We start from the raw sequence: 17,981 nt of genomic DNA, 5'->3' as shown, positions 1-17,981 counted from the left end.
CCTTCCCAACTTGGCCCTTTTCCACCTTCCTAATGCTCTCCTCCACCTTCCCGCTGCAGCATTCCATACCTTCATGTCTTTGCCTAGCTCCCTCCACCCCCCACACACCCTGAAATGCTCTCCCTTCTCACATGTTTCTGTTAGCTCAAATGCCACCTCATGCAGGAAGCCCTTCTCAGCTCTCCCACCTCCAGCTGCAAGAGCCCTCACCTCTAAAGGAACCTTCTCTCTCTTCTGCAGCTGCTTGTACATACAGCACAAAGGAACGGCTGGACCACAGATCGGGGGAGGGGGAGAGATGGGAAACGAGGCTGGAAAGGCTGGGTGGGAGTGAGGGGCAGCTTCCAATTAAGACGTCCCCACAGTGAAACCCAGCTCCCCCACATTCACTCTGGCAATGACCTAAAAAGAGTACTGAATTGAACCCCAATGACTGGGAGCTCTGAAGAGGGATGCCAGTGAGTGAGCTCCTTTACCCAGTCCAGAACTAAGCAGCAGAACCCAGAGAAAGGCATTTAGAAGCTGTGGCCCCTCATGGAAGGGCCGTGCCCAAGAAACAAGCACAAGCACAGGTGAATAAGCCAGGAGCCCGGGGTATCTCCAGGCCAGGGAGGAAGGTCTGGAGAGGATGGGAGTGCTTCCGGAGGCCCAGGGAGGAAAGAGGACCCTGTGTGAAGAAGAGCCCAAAGGCCAGTTGGGCTGGACCACAGAATTCACCAAATGGAATAATGTGTGAGAGAGCTGGAAGAGGAGTCAGAGTCCCGCTGGGAAGGACTCAAATACACAACAGAGGAATTTGCATTCGACCCTAGAGGGACCAGGGTTCTAGAGGGAACTAGAATGTATTGAACAAGGTATTGTGTGCATCCTCTGTTCTAGGCAACGTGCTAATGGGTGAGAATATAAGGCAAAAGCCTGTAGCCCTCCTAGAGAAGCTGTAACCTAATGGGGGAGGGGGCAACCTGCAAACAATTGTGCAAAGAAGGAAAGCATTAGAATGAAGGGGTCTCGAAAACATTTCTCTTAGGAGATGGGATTTTTGCCAGGACTTGAAGGAAACCAGGAGGCAGAGATGAGGAGGCAAAGCATTCCAGGCATGGGGGACAGCCAGGGAAGATGGCCAGAATCTTGTGTGAGGAGCAGCAAGGAGGCCAGGGTCACTGGATCAGAATATGGGAGGTGGATAGGAAGGTCTAAGAAGACTAGAAAGGGAGGGGGAGGCTGGGACATGATGGGCTTTGAATGCCAAGCAGAGGGATTTTTATCTGTTCCTAGAAGTGATAGGGAGTCCCTAGCATTGGTTGGCTAGGAAGGTGATATGAACAGACCTGGGTTAAAATGAAGATATTCCTAAAGGAAGATTAAATTGAGAGCTGAATAGAGCACAGCTTGGCTTGGGGACAGACTGGGGACAGGAAGGCCAACCAGCAAGTAGCTACTACCATAATTCAGGGATTTAGTAGTGAGGGCCAGCACCAGGGGAGAGGCCATGTAGAGAGGAAAGAAGGGGGTGGATGTCGGCTATGGCAGTGAAGCCAGGAGGATCTGACAAGCGCTTTGTTGTACTGGGTGAGAGAGAGTAAGAGGTAGAGGGTGTTAGTATAGCTGTGAATCCGGGGGACGAAGAGTGGTGGTGCCCTGGACAGGAAACCACAAGTTGGGAAGACAGTAGATGGCCTCTTTGATGTCTTTTGATACCATCCTGCTCCCTCCACCCCACCCCGCTCTAAAGCCTCTGCCTCCAAGTGAATAGCCGTGACCACCCCCAGTGCCTCTAAGTGCAGAGACCTAGATCATCCAACTGGGCATTGATGCCCCAGGGATGGGGACCAGTCCAGCAAAGCTGTGATGACTGGATGAGCTGAATCCAGTCACCTCATTCCCTCCTCAGCACCTGTTTCTCATCTGTTTGAGAGGGGAGGGAGGGCAGAAGGAGGAGCAATGGTGGGGGGAGGGATTGTAAGTCGGCAGGTTTACGTTACATGTCATAGCAGCCTTGGGTTCTCCAGGGTCAATGCTGGTGGAGCGTACGCTGGGGCAGGTTCTGTCATGGAAAGGCCTGGAGTGGCGCCCCATCAGCCTGGCTAGTCAAGCACCCAGAGCAGGGCTGGCTACCTGACAATGAAGCTTCTTTGACTGTGGCAACAGCCATGGTCCCGTGGAACCCCTTCCTCTCGGCAGTGACAGCAACAGCAGCAGCAAAGGAGGAAGAGGGTGCCAAGTTTTAGGCCATCAAACCTTCATTGGACTGCTGGCCTTCTAATTCGAAGTCCTTGTTCACTGACAGGTGAGGGGACACATTCATTGTCGGAGGAGCTGAATCACATTAACTTTAACATCCTTGCTCTAAAAATGAAACCGGCTGGGTTGGTGCCAGGGCAAGATCGGGGGATGAGAGATGAGGGATGACGTGGGAGGGGTATGAAGCCATCGGAGATGTGTGTGCTAGGAAGAACAAATGGGCCCATCCCACCCTGAGAGCAAGGAACCATGGGGTGATGGCCAAGGTCCTCCATTGGAACTCAAGATGTCAGCAGAAATCGAGGAAAGCCCTCTGGCCTGTGGGTGGACTCCATGGGAGGACATGAACAAGAAGAATCACCCAGAATAAGTGGGTGGGCATGGAGGGGCTGCTATTTGGGTTGGGGAAATTCTTAACTGTAAGAGATCTCCACTCCACATGCATCTCTGCCTGGTTTCCCCTCCATGGACCAGATGCCCCTTCCAGGATCACTTCTAACCTCGGTGCCATGTTGCTAATTGAAGTCTTGGATATCACCTGCCTCAGCCTCTCCCCCGCCCCCCTCCCCCCTGCATTGGAGGGCTGGAGGGTGTCGTACTGAATTCCTACCAAAGCTCTCCTTTATAGGGGGCAGAAACCAGACTTCCAGTTCACTCTGCTCTCTATCTGCAGGTTTGCCTGGCTTCAACTCCATGGAACGAGATGCCTCCTGTGCCAGGGACTTCAACCCCCCCCCATGTCTCCCCACCCCTTTCCAGCTTCCTTTTGTGAGTTATCTACCTGATTAGATTGTAAGCTTCTTGAGGGCAGGAACTTTCTTTTTCCTATTTGTATCACAAGCATTTAGCACAGTGCCTGGCACATCTTTTGTTATTCACTCTTTTGAGTTGTATCCAACTCTTTGTGATCCTATTTGGAGTTTTCTTGGCAGAGATACTGGACTGGTTTGCCATTTCCTTCTCCAGCTCATTTGACAGACGAGGAAACTGAGGCAAACAGGGTTAAGTGACTTGCCCAGGGTCACACAGCTAGTAGGTATCTGAGGCCAGATTTGAACTCAGGAAGCTGAGTCTTCCTGACTCCAGGCCCAGCACCATCCACTGTGCCACCAGGAGCCGCTTAATAAAGGTTTATTTAATTGAATTGTCCAAAAGTGAAATGGACTAATGGGCAGAGTGGACTCCCCAAAACGGGAGGTCTCCAAGCAGACTAGGTGATTCCTTGTTGGCTTGAAGAATACAAATCTTAAAGTATTATATAAATGAAAGTTCTAAAAATGCTGCAGTCCAGTCGCTGTAGATCACTTGCAGCACTTTATGGCATGCCTAGATTGCACTCCCTGCTCACTTCAGCATTGCACAATCTCTTGCTTCTTCCAAAATTCATCTCAGTTGCCACCTTCTACAGGAAGTCTTCCCTGATCCCCACAGATGCTTGTGCCCTGCCCCCATTACCTGGGACTTACTTGGGTTTATTTTGTATCTATTTAAAGGTGTTCATGTTGTCATCTTCCCCAGCAACGTTGGAAGCTCCTTGACGGCAGGAACTGTCTCGTTTTGTATCCCCGTTGCCTAGCACAGAGCCTGGTGCTCAATAAATGCATGTTGGTTCATTGATTTTAAGGGTGGGTAGAAATTCTGCACCTGAAGAGAGGGACGATGGGGACATTCTAGGTGGAGGGAACAGCCCAGGCAGTGGCATATGGATAGTAGCATAGGAGCTGCTAGGTGGCCCAGAGGATAGAGAGCCTCTTCTGAAGTCAGGAAGACCTGAATGTAGGTCAGATCTCAAACTCATACTGGCTGTGTGATCCTGGGCAAGTCACTTAACCACTGTCTGCTCAGTTTCCTCTTTTGCAAATTGGGGATAATAACAGCACCTGCCTCCCAGGGTTATTGTGAGAATCAAAGGAGAGAATAACTGTAAAGTGCTTAGTACAGGGTCTGGTGCCTGATACGTGCTAGTGCTATATAACTTAGTTTATGATGATGACCATGATGAAGAAGAAGATGGTGATGATGATGTGAGGTGTCTTCCAGGTTGGTTCAGAGTGATGAGGAGAAAAAAACAGGAGTGAATAACATTTATTTAGTACTTTCAGATTTGCAGTGTTTTGCATACATTATCTCATTTGACCCTCAAAAAAATCTGGAAGGTGGATGCTTTTACTATCTCCATTCTAGAGATGAGGAAACTGAGGTGTGGAGAGGTTAAATGATCTGCCCAGAGTCACACAGCTAGGATGTGTGTGAGGCGGGACTGGAACTCAGATCTTCCTGATTTCAAGTCCAGCATTTTAGTACAAGTCCTTTAAGCTAGAAAGATAACTGAGTGAAAGGTTTTGAAAAAGCCTTGAATGCCGGGCATAGGGGTATGAGTTTCTCTAGGGAAGCCCTAGAGAATCACTAAAGGTCTGAGAGCAGTGGAGTCGCTTGCCCAGATTTGTGCATAAGAAAGGTTGTAAGAAAAGCCCCAAACCCGCTCCCCGTCCCCCTCCCCCTTTTTTTTTAATCTGCAAGTTCAGGGAAGGAAGAGTCATCCCCAGCGTAACAGGGAGAAGTGACTCAGCCCCAAGTCTCCTGACTCCCAGTCCCAGTATCAGTCATCTCCTCAGACTCGAGGTCAGGCCGGCTCGTCCTTGAGGGCTCAGGCTCCTCCTCCTTGTGAATACCGCCTGGGGAGAGGAGGAGAGAGGACCAAATAGCTGGAGGCCTCTCCTCTTTCCAGAGGTCGCGCGAGTGAACACAGACTTCCCTATCTTCACTCCTTCCCCCACCCCTACTGCTGTCAGTTCACCATCTACTTATCGGCTCCTTTAGACGCAAGCGCCGCCTCCTCCAGGCAGGCTTCCCGAAAAGAGCTAGCCCGCCGAAGTTCCCGCACCCCGCGGGAGTCAGTGGGTTTGGCCGTTAAGTCTCTGCTCCGCCACTTCCTTGCGGAGAGATCTCAGACACGTCTCTTCCCGACCCTCGCCCCACCTAAAACTAGGCGTGTTGTACAGGCCGAGCTGATAATCCTTTGGGTGCCGTGAGGTTTTCTTTCAGTTCTCGGTGCCTGTAACTCTTTTCCCAGCCCAGAGCTGAGGGAGTGGTAGCCACCTCGAGTCAGTCTGGCAGCCTGCTGCCTTGGAGCTACTTTGTATCCACCGCGGCTGACCTCGCCAGCCCGGGCAGCGGCTACATTGTATCCAGGGCAGGTACCCCCCCCCGAGTCCCGCCTTCAGCCGAGACTTGGAAGCTACATTGTATCCATCGCATCGCCACTGCGCCCTCCCCCTGCCCCGAGAGGGCTGGCTGGCGGGTGTATCTATTCGGGGGCGGCTGCTTTTATATAGTAATCCCAGTAGAGAGTGTGAGTGTGTGTGTGTGTGTGTGCGTGTGTGTGTGTGTGTGTGTGTGTGTGTCTGTCTGTCTGTCTGTCTGTCTGTCTGTCTGTCTTTCTCCTCCTCTCCAGCCCACCCCTGCTGCGGCTGCATAGCATGCAGGCTCGCAGCTCCGCCGCTCAGCCAACGATTGCTGGGAGGGGCTCGGAGGAGAATCTATGGGCCAGCCGCAGCGTTGCCCTCTCGAAGCGCTTTACGCCAATAGCTCTGGGTACTGCTGGTAAACGTAGTGATCGTCGCCGCTGTCACAGTTCGACTTAGGATGGAACACCTCCTATACCCTGTTGCCCGGGGAACAGAAAAGGGAACACGAGATCCAGGTTGCGCATGCGGCTCCGGGACTTTTTCCGACATCACCCGCCCTCCCTCTCCCCATCACCCGGGATCCTGGAAACTACAACTCCCACAAAGGTATGCGGCTGGGGCGGAGGTAGGGCAACTACGCCCCTTCCCATTGGCTCAGAGTCCGGGAGTAGTCTATTGGCTACTGGAGCAGGCAAGAAGGGAATCACGGGCTCGGATTGGTGAAGTCTGAAGGCAGGAGTAGTACCGGAAATAGTGGCGAGGCTGGAGGGGAGACCCACGTGGAGCGTCCGGGCTACCCAGTGCAGTCCTGGAGCTGACCCCAGGCTCGGACCCGAGGCCTGGCGATCCCTACTGAAAGGGGTGACATGGAAGACGCTTTCAGCAGCCCAGCAGGGGCCGCGCTGCAGCGGGAGGCTGGGGTTCCGGAACCACTGACGCCCCTCACGGAACTGGGCCGCACTTACGAGCTGGAGCGGGTGCAGGCCTTCGTGCTGGAACACGAAGCCAAGCGGGTAAGTGAGGGAGGGGAGAAGGGGAGGGAGAACTAGGGAAAAGGGAGAGTGTAGAGGCTGGGTGGGGGTAGGGGTTAAGGGAAAGGCCAGGACGGGGGGAGACTTGGGGGAAGGCGAAGCAGGTGAAGGGGCCTGGGGGTGGGGAAAGAGGATGTCGGGGCTGGGGGTGGGAGTACGTCCCCTACCCAGAGCCGAGTGAAGCTCTGAGCAGGGCTCTCTGCTGGCTGCTCAGGTGGCCTTGCAGTTCCCCGATGAACTCCTTGGAGACAGTGTGGCTGTAGCTCGGGCACTGGAGGAGATGACAGGAGCCAAGATGTTTGTTCTGGGGGACACAGCCTATGGCAGGTGGGAGCCTGAGGACGGGAGGGAATCAGGGAGGTCCTCTGTCGGCCTTGCCCCGCCCCTATAATTGATCCCCTTCTGCAGCTGCTGTGTGGATGTGCTGAGGGCTGAGCAGGCTGAAGCCGATGCCCTGGTCCACTTTGGCCCTGCCTGCTTGAGTCCGCTTTCCTGCCCCCTGCCTGTCATCTATGTCCTTGGCCAGCGTCCGGTGGCCCTGGAGCTGTGTGCAGAGGCCTTCAGAGCCCTGCACCCCAACCCTGCAGAGCCTGTGGTGCTGCTGAGTGAGACAGCCTGTGCCCATGCCCTGGGTGAGGACTAGGGGAGAGGCGGGTGGGTAGAGGCCTGCACTGGCAGTCTCCAGCTGTATGTCTATGTGTTCTTCCCCATTGGACTGTGAGCTCCTTGAGAAAAGGGACCGATTTTCGTTGTATCCCCAGTACTAGCACAGTCTGGCACATTATAGGGGCTTAATAAATGTTGATTGATTTACTGGGGAGGAGAAGAAATCGGCTGAGACTTTACTACCCAAGTCAGCCTGGGCTACTTACCTTTTTTGCTGCCTCAGTTTCCCTATCTGCTCCTTAGCCAAGAGCCTTAGTTTCCCCATATGTCCTTGGGATGGATGCCTGACTCATAGGACCTCTGAGTTGCAGGAACATTTCGGAAGGCCTGGAGTCGAATGTGTCCCAACCACTACAGTATAGTGGCCATCCAGTGTCTGTGACCTTCATTGAGGGGGTGCTCTCTCGTCCCCAGGCGGCCCAATCTAGTGCGGCGCAGTTCTGACTATGAGGAAGGTCTTCATAAGTCAAACTTACATATATCTTTGTGCTTTCCTCCCTCCTTCTTCCCCTTTGACCTTCGAGGTGAGCTCTCACGTCCCATTTAGTCCTCTCTCCTCCCTGATGAGCACCCCCGGCCCTTCCGCCTGTCCTAATCCGACCCATGCATTTTGCCTGCAGAAGCCTTGGCTGCTCTCCTTCGCCCACGGTATGAGGACATCCTGGTCTCCCTCCCAGCTCTGCCCACTACTGCCCCAGGCTGGGACCACCCACCGTTGGAGCGTTTTGGCCGCTTTTTCCCACTGGGCCCTGGTCGTCAGCTGGAGAACTATGGTGCCTTTTATGTGGGGGGCTCTGAGAATGGGGACAATAGCGGAGCTGAGGTGAGCCCAGACCTGCTCCAGCTGCTCCTGGGCTGGGCCCCCAGCCGCCCCTTCTCATCTTGCCTGCCAAGCTCTGGACAGGCCCGAGCAGAGGGCCCCCGGGCAGTCCGAGCCAGAGCGCGGAGCCACTATCTGGTGGAACGGGCACGGGATGCCCACGTGGTGGGACTGCTGGCAGGTGCTCCAGGAGGGGCAGGGCACTGTGAGGCTCTGGCCTACCTTCGGAAACTGGTGCAGGCCGCTGGCAAGCGGGCCTATGTCCTGTCGCTGGGCCGGCCCAGCCCTGCCAAGCTGGCCAACTTCCCAGAGGTAGATGTCTTTGTGCTGCTGGCCTGTCCCTTGAGGGCACTTGACCGATGCCAGAGTGGTGCCAGCAGAGGGCTCTTCCGGCCGCTGCTCACCCCCTATGAGCTGGAAGCTGCCTGCAATCCAGCTCGGGGGCCACTGGGGCTGGGCCCCTACCTGACTCACTATTCTGACCTGCTGCCAGGTAAGGCCCAGCACCTTTTGCCTTGGGTGTCTTCCCTGTCCCTTAGCCCTGTGCCTTGGTTTTGCTCCCAGCTGGGAGGGAAGGAGGAGGAAAAGGCCCATCTGTGATCTCCCTCCATTGTCCCTCCAGGCTCCCCCTTCCACGTGCCAATCCCACCCCCTGACTCTGAGCTATGGGGTACACCTGATGTGTCACTCATCACTGGAGAGCTGCGTGTATCACAGGCCTCAGCCTCGTCAGACGTCCCCGACGTCCTAGAGGCCTCGGTCCTGAGCCAGCGGTCCCGGCTTGAGCTTGCTGAGAGCAGTCCAGCAGGTAAGCCCAGTGTGTGCCCCTCCCCCAGCCCAGCTCCCCAGATCCTCTGGGAGCCTTGGTCAGTGAGTGGGAGGTGTCTAGACCCCTGGCTGACCCTCTTCTTTGTCCCCTCCCAGCTTTGTTCCTTGGTTCTCGTACTTGGCGGGGGTTGGAACCTCAGCTAGGCCAGACAGCACCAGTGCGAGCGGTAGCAGGGAGACGAGGCATCCCCATTGCCTATGAGGATGAGCCTGGCAGCTGAGGAACCCTCAGTGGCAGATGAGACTCCCAGAAAAGACCTTGGCACTCCTTGAAAGAGCAGATCCCAAGTGCCAGCGGCCAGTCCCGCTGGAGTAAGCAGGCTCAGGCCGGACTGTCCTCCCTGGCTGACTTCAGATACCTCTGCCCTCTGAGCCGTTACTGATGACTGAACACAAGGGGGAGGGGAAGGAACAAGCATTTAAACAGCACCTACTGTGTGTGAGGCAGTGGGCTGAACACCGTTACCAATAGCTCCTGGGATCCTCCTAATATCCCTGGGGGGTTATCCCAGTTTTATAGATGAGGAAACTGAGGCAGGCAGAGGTGAAGTGGCTTGCCCAGGGTCACACAGCTCATAAGTGTCTGAGGCCAGATATGGACTCTTGTCTTCCTGACTCCAGACTCAGCGCTCTATCCACTGTGCCCACCTAGCTAATAGGGGGTCCAAGATCAAGGTGACCCCCAAAACCGAACACTGTCCCTTCAGCTGCTGCTGTCTCTGTGTTCTGCCCTCCTGGTGTCTCAGGGGCTCTGTCAGCACACAAATGGCATTGATTAGGCACCTGCTGTATACAATATGTCAGGCCCTGTGCTGAATGTGTAAAGCATGGTAAGGCCGGAGTCCCTCCCCCTTTGCCCTCAGTGGGAGAAATGGACAACATGGACCGGAGACGGTCTGAGCTGCAGGGGATTTTGAGGCATCCAGGCCACCCTGCACCTTAACACCAGGTGTGGAAGAGGGACATTCCTGCCCCAGTCCCTGAAGCTGCCCATGTCTTTGAGGGAACCACTGTATTGGTGAGGGGGATTCTCGTGCAGGGACAAAATCAGCCTCTTGTGTGGAGTTGGGGGGAAGGAAGGTCCAGTTGAGTGTATTAGATATTTAAAAAGAAAAGCAACCTGGTAAACTAGGCAAGAGCCCCATTCTCAGGTTATCTTTTTCCTGTTCTACCATGTTCTTGGAAATGCCCATTTTATTCATCAGGTTCAGAATAAAAAATGTTTTCTTTAAAAATGTTGAATGCATTAATGAATGATATAAAGGGTGCCCTGAATTCCTGGGCGCCTTACCGGAGGAGATTCCTGGGTTTGGGGAGGGACTTGGCCCTAGGGTCGGATTCACCAGGATGGGAAAGGCCTCTTTGCCCCATGCGGCCCTGGCTCTGCTCTCCTTGGCTGGGGGTGGCTTTCTCCAGAGCCACAGCCTTGCCCGTTGCTGGCTCGGTGGACCCTGCCAGCTGGATGTTCTGTAGGCTTGTGTCCCAAGCAGAGCTCCTCCTCTCCCCAGTCCCTAATTTCCCCATTTCTGTCTGAGGCACCCCCTCCTCCCAGCATCATCCCTGACTCCCCCATCTCCCTTCTCCCCCATGTCCAAAAAAAATCAGTTGCTAAATCTTACTGTTTGTCACAACCCCCCACCCAACTTCTCCTCTCCACTCCCATGCTGCCAGCCTCAGTCTCTCATCCTCTCTCACCTGGACTATGGCCACAGCCTCTTCCTTGGTCTCCTCAAAGCCAGCCTTTCCCCTCTCGCATTCTTCCTTCTGACACAGCTGTCAGTGATACAGTAGGAGTGGGATCACATCACTCCTATATTCAAGAAGCCTCACTGGCTCCCTGTTGCCTCTCCTCTACGGCACACGGAGCCTGTCACACTTTGGCTGCAGCCTCTTTCCAGAACTCGGTGGCATGTGCTCCACGTCTTGGCCAGCTGTCCTCCTTGTTATTCCTCATTCACAACTTGCCCTCCCCCTTCGCACAGGCTGTCCCCCCTGTTTGGAATGCCCTCCCTCCTCCCCTCTCATCTGGGGACTGTGGGCAGCTCTCATTAGTATAACAAGTTCCCCCCAAAGCAATCTTCATTCTGCCTCTCGCCCTTGATTTGGCCCTCGGGGCCAGACAAAACAAGCCCTATCTTTCTCCGTGTGTCTGATTTTCAAAAACACGAAGGAAGCTGCGTTGGCCCACTGAGTCTCTCCAAGATAAACACCCCCAATTCGTTCAATCCTCATATGACTTGGGCTTGAGCCTCTCCCGTTGCCCTCTGGACACTCCCTAGCTGGTCCACTGTGGTGGCTAGACCCAACCACACTCCTCCAGATGAAGTCTGGCAGAAGGCAGTGGGGCCTCACCCTACTCCTAAAATTGTGTCTTCTTTGAATGCAGCCCAAATCACATTGGCTTTTTCGGCCACCTGCCTCATCACACTGCTGGCTCATTGAGCTTGTGGTCCACTACCCCCCCCCCATGTTTTTCCAGAACACCTGCTGTCTGTCCATGGCCCTCCCATCCTAGACTTTTGGTACCCAAGTGCAGGACTTCTTTCCCTAGTGAATTTCACCTTCTTAGAATCAGCCCAACGCTCCCACCTTAATGCCATCCTTTTGGAGCCCGGTTGCCATCCAGTGTGTGAGCTCCATCCCTCCCAGCTCAGGGTCATCTGCAAGGCTGATGAGAGCACATAGCATCTATGCTTTTCTCAGAGTCAGTGATAACATTAAACAGCTTAGAGCCAAGCATAGATCCCTGGGAAATGCCACTGGAGACCTTCCAAGTGGGACTATTATTAACAACTCCTGTCAGGCCACCGTATTGGACTCTTGTCTGGCTACATCTTTTCCCAGAAGACTGTTGTCTCACATTGCTAAAAATCCAGGTAAACTACCTGAAGTATCTGCCGATGTGGGAGAGAGAGAGTCTCTGAGGAAGCTTCGGGTTTGCCAGGTTCCTATGCCCTCACGTGACTTCCAGTGACTTCCACAGAGAAATGAGGAAGCCTCTTGAGGATGGGGAGGAGATTGCTCCGGGAGGCCCTGCCCTGGTGGCTGGGACCCCTCCTCCCACTCGCTGAGACTGGAGAAAAGGAAGCAGAAGCAGCTGCAAGGTCATAGCTGGTGTGGGGGGTGGAGGGGAAGAGGAGGAAGGGGAGGGACTGTGCCTGACCATAATCAGCCACTGTGGGGAGGGGACGGGTGGTGCTGGGGGGTGGGGATGGCCAGGGCAGCAGGGGATCCCACATGTGCTCCCAATCCAGGCCGGAGCCGTTTGGCTTTCTTCCCTCTGCCCTGATGTGCAGCTGACCAGAGAGCCAGCCCGGCTCTTTCATTCCAGGCGGAAGCCCCTCATGTATGGAGTGTTGGGGGAGAAGGTGACCCCCGGAAGCTCTTGGTTCCCCAATGTCAGTCATCCCCAAATAGCATTTGGAGTCCTTACTCTTCTCAGTCATATTCTGCATTTCTGTTACTTGAAGTCACTGTTACACCATGTATTTCACTGTGCTCTTTACATGTATACTCATACTCTATATAAATGCTAGAAAAGCTCATTTACAAAGATGTGGACCCAAGTGCCCGGTTCAGGATGGAAGCAGGGGGAGTCAACACAAAAGGGAAAAATTGAGTTTCCCCTGGAGGAGGAACTGAGAGGGAGACTGAACAGATGAGGAAGAGTTCCTGTAGATGAAATACTACTCCAATCACACCACAGACTTGCCGGCCTTTTTTTTTTTTCTTTTAAACTCAGATAAGCTTAACTGGGAATGAGTCTGGAAACAGTGATAGGGGTGGGGGGGGGGGGGAGCAGTTTCACCTTTGCTCCTGTTGGTATTATAGGACTCCTGGGACCAACCCCCCTTTCCCATAGAGAATTTCCCACACATACACCGCCCTGCCCCCGATTCATTCATCATAGCCCACAAAAAAGCTTAGTTTGGCAGGATCTGGGCTGCCTCTCTGATCACTCTGCTCCCCTTTCCACACGTGCACTAACCATTCCTTCATACAGACTGAAATTTTGCCAGGAAGCCCAGAACCAATAGTTGATAGATTCTGTTCCCTTCCCTTTTTTTGAATGACCACCTTTTGACCTAGCCATACCAGATCTTAGATTGTATTATAAAGCAGCAATCATGAAAACTACTTGGTACTGGCTAAGAAATTGAATGGGGGATCAGTAGAATAGGTTAGGTACACAAGACACAATAGTCAGTGACTATAGTAATCTACTGTTTGATAAACCCAAAAACCCCAGCTTCTGAGATAAGAACTCACTATTTAACAAAAACTGCTGGGAAAACTGGAAAATAGTATGGCAAAAACTAGGCAGAGACCAACACTCTACACCGTATATATCAAAATAAAGTCAAAATAGGTACACGATTTAGATTTAAAGGCTGATACTATAAGCAAACTGGGAGAACAAGGAATAGTTTACCTGTCAGATTTATGGAGAAGGGAAGAATTTATGACCAAACAAGAGAATGAGGACATTATGAAGTGCTAAATGGATGATTTTGATTACATTAAATTGAAAAATTTTTGCACAAAGCCAATGCAACCAAGATTAGAAGGGAAGCAGAAAGCTGGGAAAGAATTTTTACAGCCAGTGTCTCTGATAAAAGCCTCATTTCCAAGATATATAGAGAACTGAGTTGAATTTATAAGAATAAATGTCATTCCTCAATTGATAAATGGCCAAAGGATATGAACAGACAGTTTTCAGATGAAGAAATTAAAGTTATCTATAGTCATATGAAAAAATGCTGTAAATCACTATTGATTAGAGAAATGCAAATCAAAACAACTCTGAGGAACCATATCATATCTATCAGACTGGCTAACATGACAAAACAGGAAAATCATAAATGTTGGAGAAGATGTGGGAAAATTGGAACACTAATACATTGTTGGTGGAGTTGTGAAATGATCCAACCATTCTAGAGAACAATTTGGAACTATGCACAAAGAGCTATAAAACTGTGCATACCCTTTGACCCAGCAATAGCACTTCTAGGGCTGTATCCCAAAGAGATCACAAGAATGGGAAAAGGACCCACATGTACAAAAATATTTATATCAGCTTTTTGTGGTGGCCAAGAATGGGAAATTGAGGGGATGCCCATCAATTAGGGAACAGCTGAACAAGCTGTGGTATATGAATGTAATGGAATACTATTGTGCTATAAGAAATGATGAGCAGGTGGACTTCAGAAAAACCTGGACTTACATGAACTGATGCTGAGTGAAGTGAGCAGAACCAGGAGAACATCGTACACAGTAATAGCCATGTTGTGTGATGACTAACTTTGATAGACTTAGTTCTTCTCAGCAATGCAAGGATCTAAGACAATTCTCAAAGACTCATGATGGAAAATGCTATCCACATCCAGAAAAACTATGGAGTCTGAATGTAGATCAAAAGCATACTATTTGCTCTCTCTCTTTTTTTCATTTCTTCTTTTTTGTGGTTCTTCCTTGGTTCTAATTCTTCTTTACAACATGACTAATGTGAAAATATGTTTAATATGAATGTGTATGTAGAGCCTATATCAGATTGTATGTTATCTTGGGGAGAGGGGAGGGAAGGGAGAGGGAGAAAATTTAGAACTCAAAATTTTAAGGAAGTAAATGTTGAAAACTAAAAATAAATAAATTTTTAAAAAAAGACCACCTTTGCCCACTCCAGTCCTGTGCCAGTTTTCCTGTTCTCTATGATGATTCACGTCTCAGATGATGGCTCAGTAATCCCACTTAACCATTTTTCTCAGTCTCACTGGATATGTTCCATCTGGGCCCAGTAACCTGAACCCCTTAAGGGTGGCTGGCTATGCTCTCACAACCTTCCCACATATCTGGAGTATCAATGTCCATTTTTATTACATCCTGATCCTTCTTCATTCTCCTGGACTAATAAAGCAAATACAACTAGACTCATTGAGCCACTCTATGGTTTAGAATCCCCTAGAAGCGAAACATACTTGGAGCGGCTTAAAGATTGGTGGTTTATTTCCTGCTTGTCTGACTTCCCCTTTGCAAAATCATTATCTACATGCTACCCATCCCCCCACCCCAGACCATGAGTGTCCTCCAGAATTCTCTCACTTAGAAAGCCCCAGAGAAGTTAGGTAAAGAACTTAGAAGCTCTGGGGGGTGGTTAGGAGACCAGTCTGATGCCAACTATCAAGGTGTTCCTGGGCTCAGACTGGGAAAGCCCAGGTCCAGGGGCTCTGAGGTCCCTAGCACTTTGTTCTGAGATGTTGGAGAAGACCCTAAAAATCCAGCACTCTGGACCTCAAAGATCCAGGAGGGCCTAACCTTAGGAGTTGGGGTCAGCACGAGAAGCCAGAGGACTCTTGGGGAAGACCAAATAGGGTCAACCACTCCACCCTAAAGCACCACAGGTAGTGGGTGGATCATGGTCCTGACACAAAGCTATGAATCAGGAACTAAAGCTGAAGAGACAGGTACATCAGGTTGTTGTTTTTCCATCCTTGGTTCTCGAAGAGGACCAATGACATCACAAAGGTGATATCTTGACTTGTGCATAAATTGGATTTAAGGGAATCAGAGCTTTGTAAAGTCATCAACCTCACTCTCTCCTCCAGAGTCATCAGAGTCCAGGGGCAAGACAAAAGTCAAGATGACTGGCAATGGCCAGGGTAAATCAAGGAAAACACTGATATAAAAAAATTTTATTTTAGATCTAGAGATCCCCACCCCCAAAGAAGGAGCAAGTTAACCTTGTAAGAACTGCAAGCAACTCAAAGGACAAAAAAAAAATTCTCACAAGGACTACATGCATACATGGAAGAAATGAAGCAAGAAAATTTTTAAAAAATAAAATAAAATCTCAGGAGGAAAGAATTGGGGAGAGAATACATAGCTTAGAACAAAAAGTAACAAAACTTACTCAAATAAGAGACTCCCTGAAATCTAGAATAGACTGAATAGAAATCAATGGCTTCATAAGAGCAAGAAATATTAGACAAATACAAAAGATTGAAAAAGAGAAGAAAACGTAACTACTTGTATTCTAATATAAGAAGATATATGTGTCTCCTCTGAACCCCTATAATTAGAAGGCCTGGCTGTGATTCTGTTATGTCTTAATGATCTTTAAAAAAGGAAAGGAAAAGGAAGAGCACTATACTAGGGGAAGGAAGGGAAGGAAACAAGAGAGGAAGGGTAGGGAGAATCATCCCACATAATCATGGTGCTGTAGGAGTCTATACAAACAAGACGGGAAGGATGCACATATACACACTGTTTGGTACAGAAATACATTTCACTCAACAGGGAATTAGGAAGAAAAGGGAAGAAAGGGAATGATAGGGAGGGTAGATTAGTAGGGGTTAGTCAGAAGCAAAGAAAGCTAACTAAATATGTACAAAAATATCCACAGCTCTTGTTGAGGTGGCAAAGAATTGGGAATTGAGGAGGTGCCCACCAATTGGGGAATGACTGAACAAGTTATAGTTTTTATGTAAAGGTGATGTAATACCATTGTGGTATAAGACATGATGAAGGGGATGGTTTCAGAGAAACCTGGGAAGGCTTACGAACCAATGTACCAAATTCCCATTAGGCTTGCCCTACACTTGTCCAGAGTTCTCAGACTATTTTTAAAATTTCTTTTTGGAGTGATATTACTTGTTCTGATAGTGCAGTCCATCCATGTTTGTTTGATTTTTGGAGCATAACTGGACAGCCTGCTTGATAACAGGAAGGGGCAGGACAGTTCAAGAGAAAGCTCTTTTTAAAAAAAAATAATAATTAATTAATTATGAATTATCAATCATCACTTCCATAAGCTTTTGAGTTTTAAATTTTTCTCCCCTTTCCTCTCCACCTCCCTCCCCAAGACAGCGCACAATCTGATACAGGCTATACATACACATTCCTATTAAACACATTTATTTTCACATTAGTGATGTGAGTAAGAATTAGAACAATAGGAGGAACCATCAGAAGAAAGTTCTTGAACTAGTATTACGAAGTGCATCTTTGGGGTTCACCTGAGTGCTTTTCTCTCTGATGAATAAAGCTTCCCCCCCTTCTATTTTAAAATGTCCATTCTGAGTTCTTTGTTTTACTTTTATGAATGTTTTTTTCTCTCTCCTATCAATTCGAACAAATGTCTTCTATACAGTGTCGACACATAGAATTTGTTTTACTGCTCCAGCACTTACTGTTATTTCATTATTCATAGGCTCAGTGTGAGTGTGGCTGCTTCTTGCTTGCCCTACCCATCTAATCAGCTGCCAGATGTTGCTGCTGTGATCTCTCCAACATCATATCTCTCCACTCACACAAGTACCCCCTCCCCCAGGGGAGGTCCTCTCAGCTGAGTTATTGTAATAGCTCGCTGGTTTGTTTCCCTTTCTTGCCACTCTATGGTCCAACACAGAGGCCAGAATGCTATTCCCAAAGTGCAGATCTGACCACACCACTGCCCAAACAACACTCCAAAAACTCCTTGAAAGGGTTCCTTATTGCCTCAATGATAAAATATAAACTCTCCTGTTTGGTCCTTCTTCCACTTTACTCTCCCTTTCCAACTTGGCCTTCCAACCATACTGGCCCAACTTGCCGACCCCATTTCCCACTTTTGTGCCATCGAACCAGCTGTGCCCCATGCTTGGTATGCCTTCCCACCTCTTGGAACCCCTCTTTCCTTCTTGATTCAGCTCAAGTATCACTACCTACCTCTCTGCTTGAAATCTTTTCTGGTTCCCCTCCCCCAATTTCTAGGGCACTTCTTCCCCAAACTACCTTATCTGCATTTTGTAGATATTTTGTATGTGTTTGCAGCTGAGGTCCAAGTTTATACCAGTAGTGTCAGAGGCCAGATTTCCATCCAAGGCCTTTTTTTTCCACACAGACCTGAGTGGGTCTGAGCCTCCCTGGCCCAGACAAGCATCGAGGTGGTGCGCTGTGGGGTGTGAAGGGTGGCGGCTTCGGCTCCATTTTCCACCAGCCCCTTTCTCCCCTGAAGCCCCAGCGGTGCCAGGCGCTCCTCGGGCCGACAGGCCGACTAACTACAACTCCCAGAAGCCCTCTCGGGCCGCCGCCACAGGATCACGTGGACGTACGGGGGTGGAACCTGCGGTCACATGGCAGAGGTAGTGACGTCAGGTGACCCGGCGCTGGGACGGGCGGGCGGAGGTGGCAGAGCTCAGTGCGCTCGGGCCCGTCCGGCGACGGCGACCG

At 50.5% G+C, this 17,981-nt stretch overlaps 1 protein-coding gene across 3 annotated transcripts; it reads left to right on the top strand.

Moving 5' to 3' along the window:
- Positions 1 to 5,940: 5,940 nt before the first annotated feature.
- DPH2 (DPH2 homolog) lies at positions 5,941 to 10,009 on the top strand. 3 transcript variants are annotated; one of them, XM_027838245.1, is made up of 6 exons: positions 5,947 to 6,442; positions 6,675 to 6,787; positions 6,869 to 7,092; positions 7,747 to 8,439; positions 8,569 to 8,754; positions 8,871 to 10,009. In XM_027838245.1, exons 1-6 carry the CDS (start codon positions 6,296 to 6,298, stop codon positions 8,993 to 8,995), a joined length of 1,488 nt encoding a protein of 495 aa, XP_027694046.1. In that variant the 5' UTR covers positions 5,947 to 6,295; the 3' UTR covers positions 8,996 to 10,009. The 3 variants fall into 3 exon arrangements, with proteins under 3 accessions (XP_027694045.1, XP_027694046.1, XP_027694047.1); XM_027838244.1 differs by having other exon boundaries at positions 5,941 to 6,442; positions 8,569 to 10,009; XM_027838246.1 differs by lacking the exons at positions 5,947 to 6,442; positions 6,869 to 7,092 and having other exon boundaries at positions 6,711 to 6,787.
- Positions 10,010 to 17,981: the final 7,972 nt, after the last annotated feature.

The sequence above is a fragment of the Vombatus ursinus genome, unplaced genomic scaffold (genome assembly GCF_900497805.2).
Source record: "Vombatus ursinus unplaced genomic scaffold, bare-nosed wombat genome assembly UNPS02014825.1, whole genome shotgun sequence".
In the NCBI taxonomy this organism is placed as follows: Eukaryota; Metazoa; Chordata; class Mammalia; order Diprotodontia; family Vombatidae; genus Vombatus; species Vombatus ursinus.
This window is presented reverse-complemented; position numbering and strand designations above follow the sequence as displayed.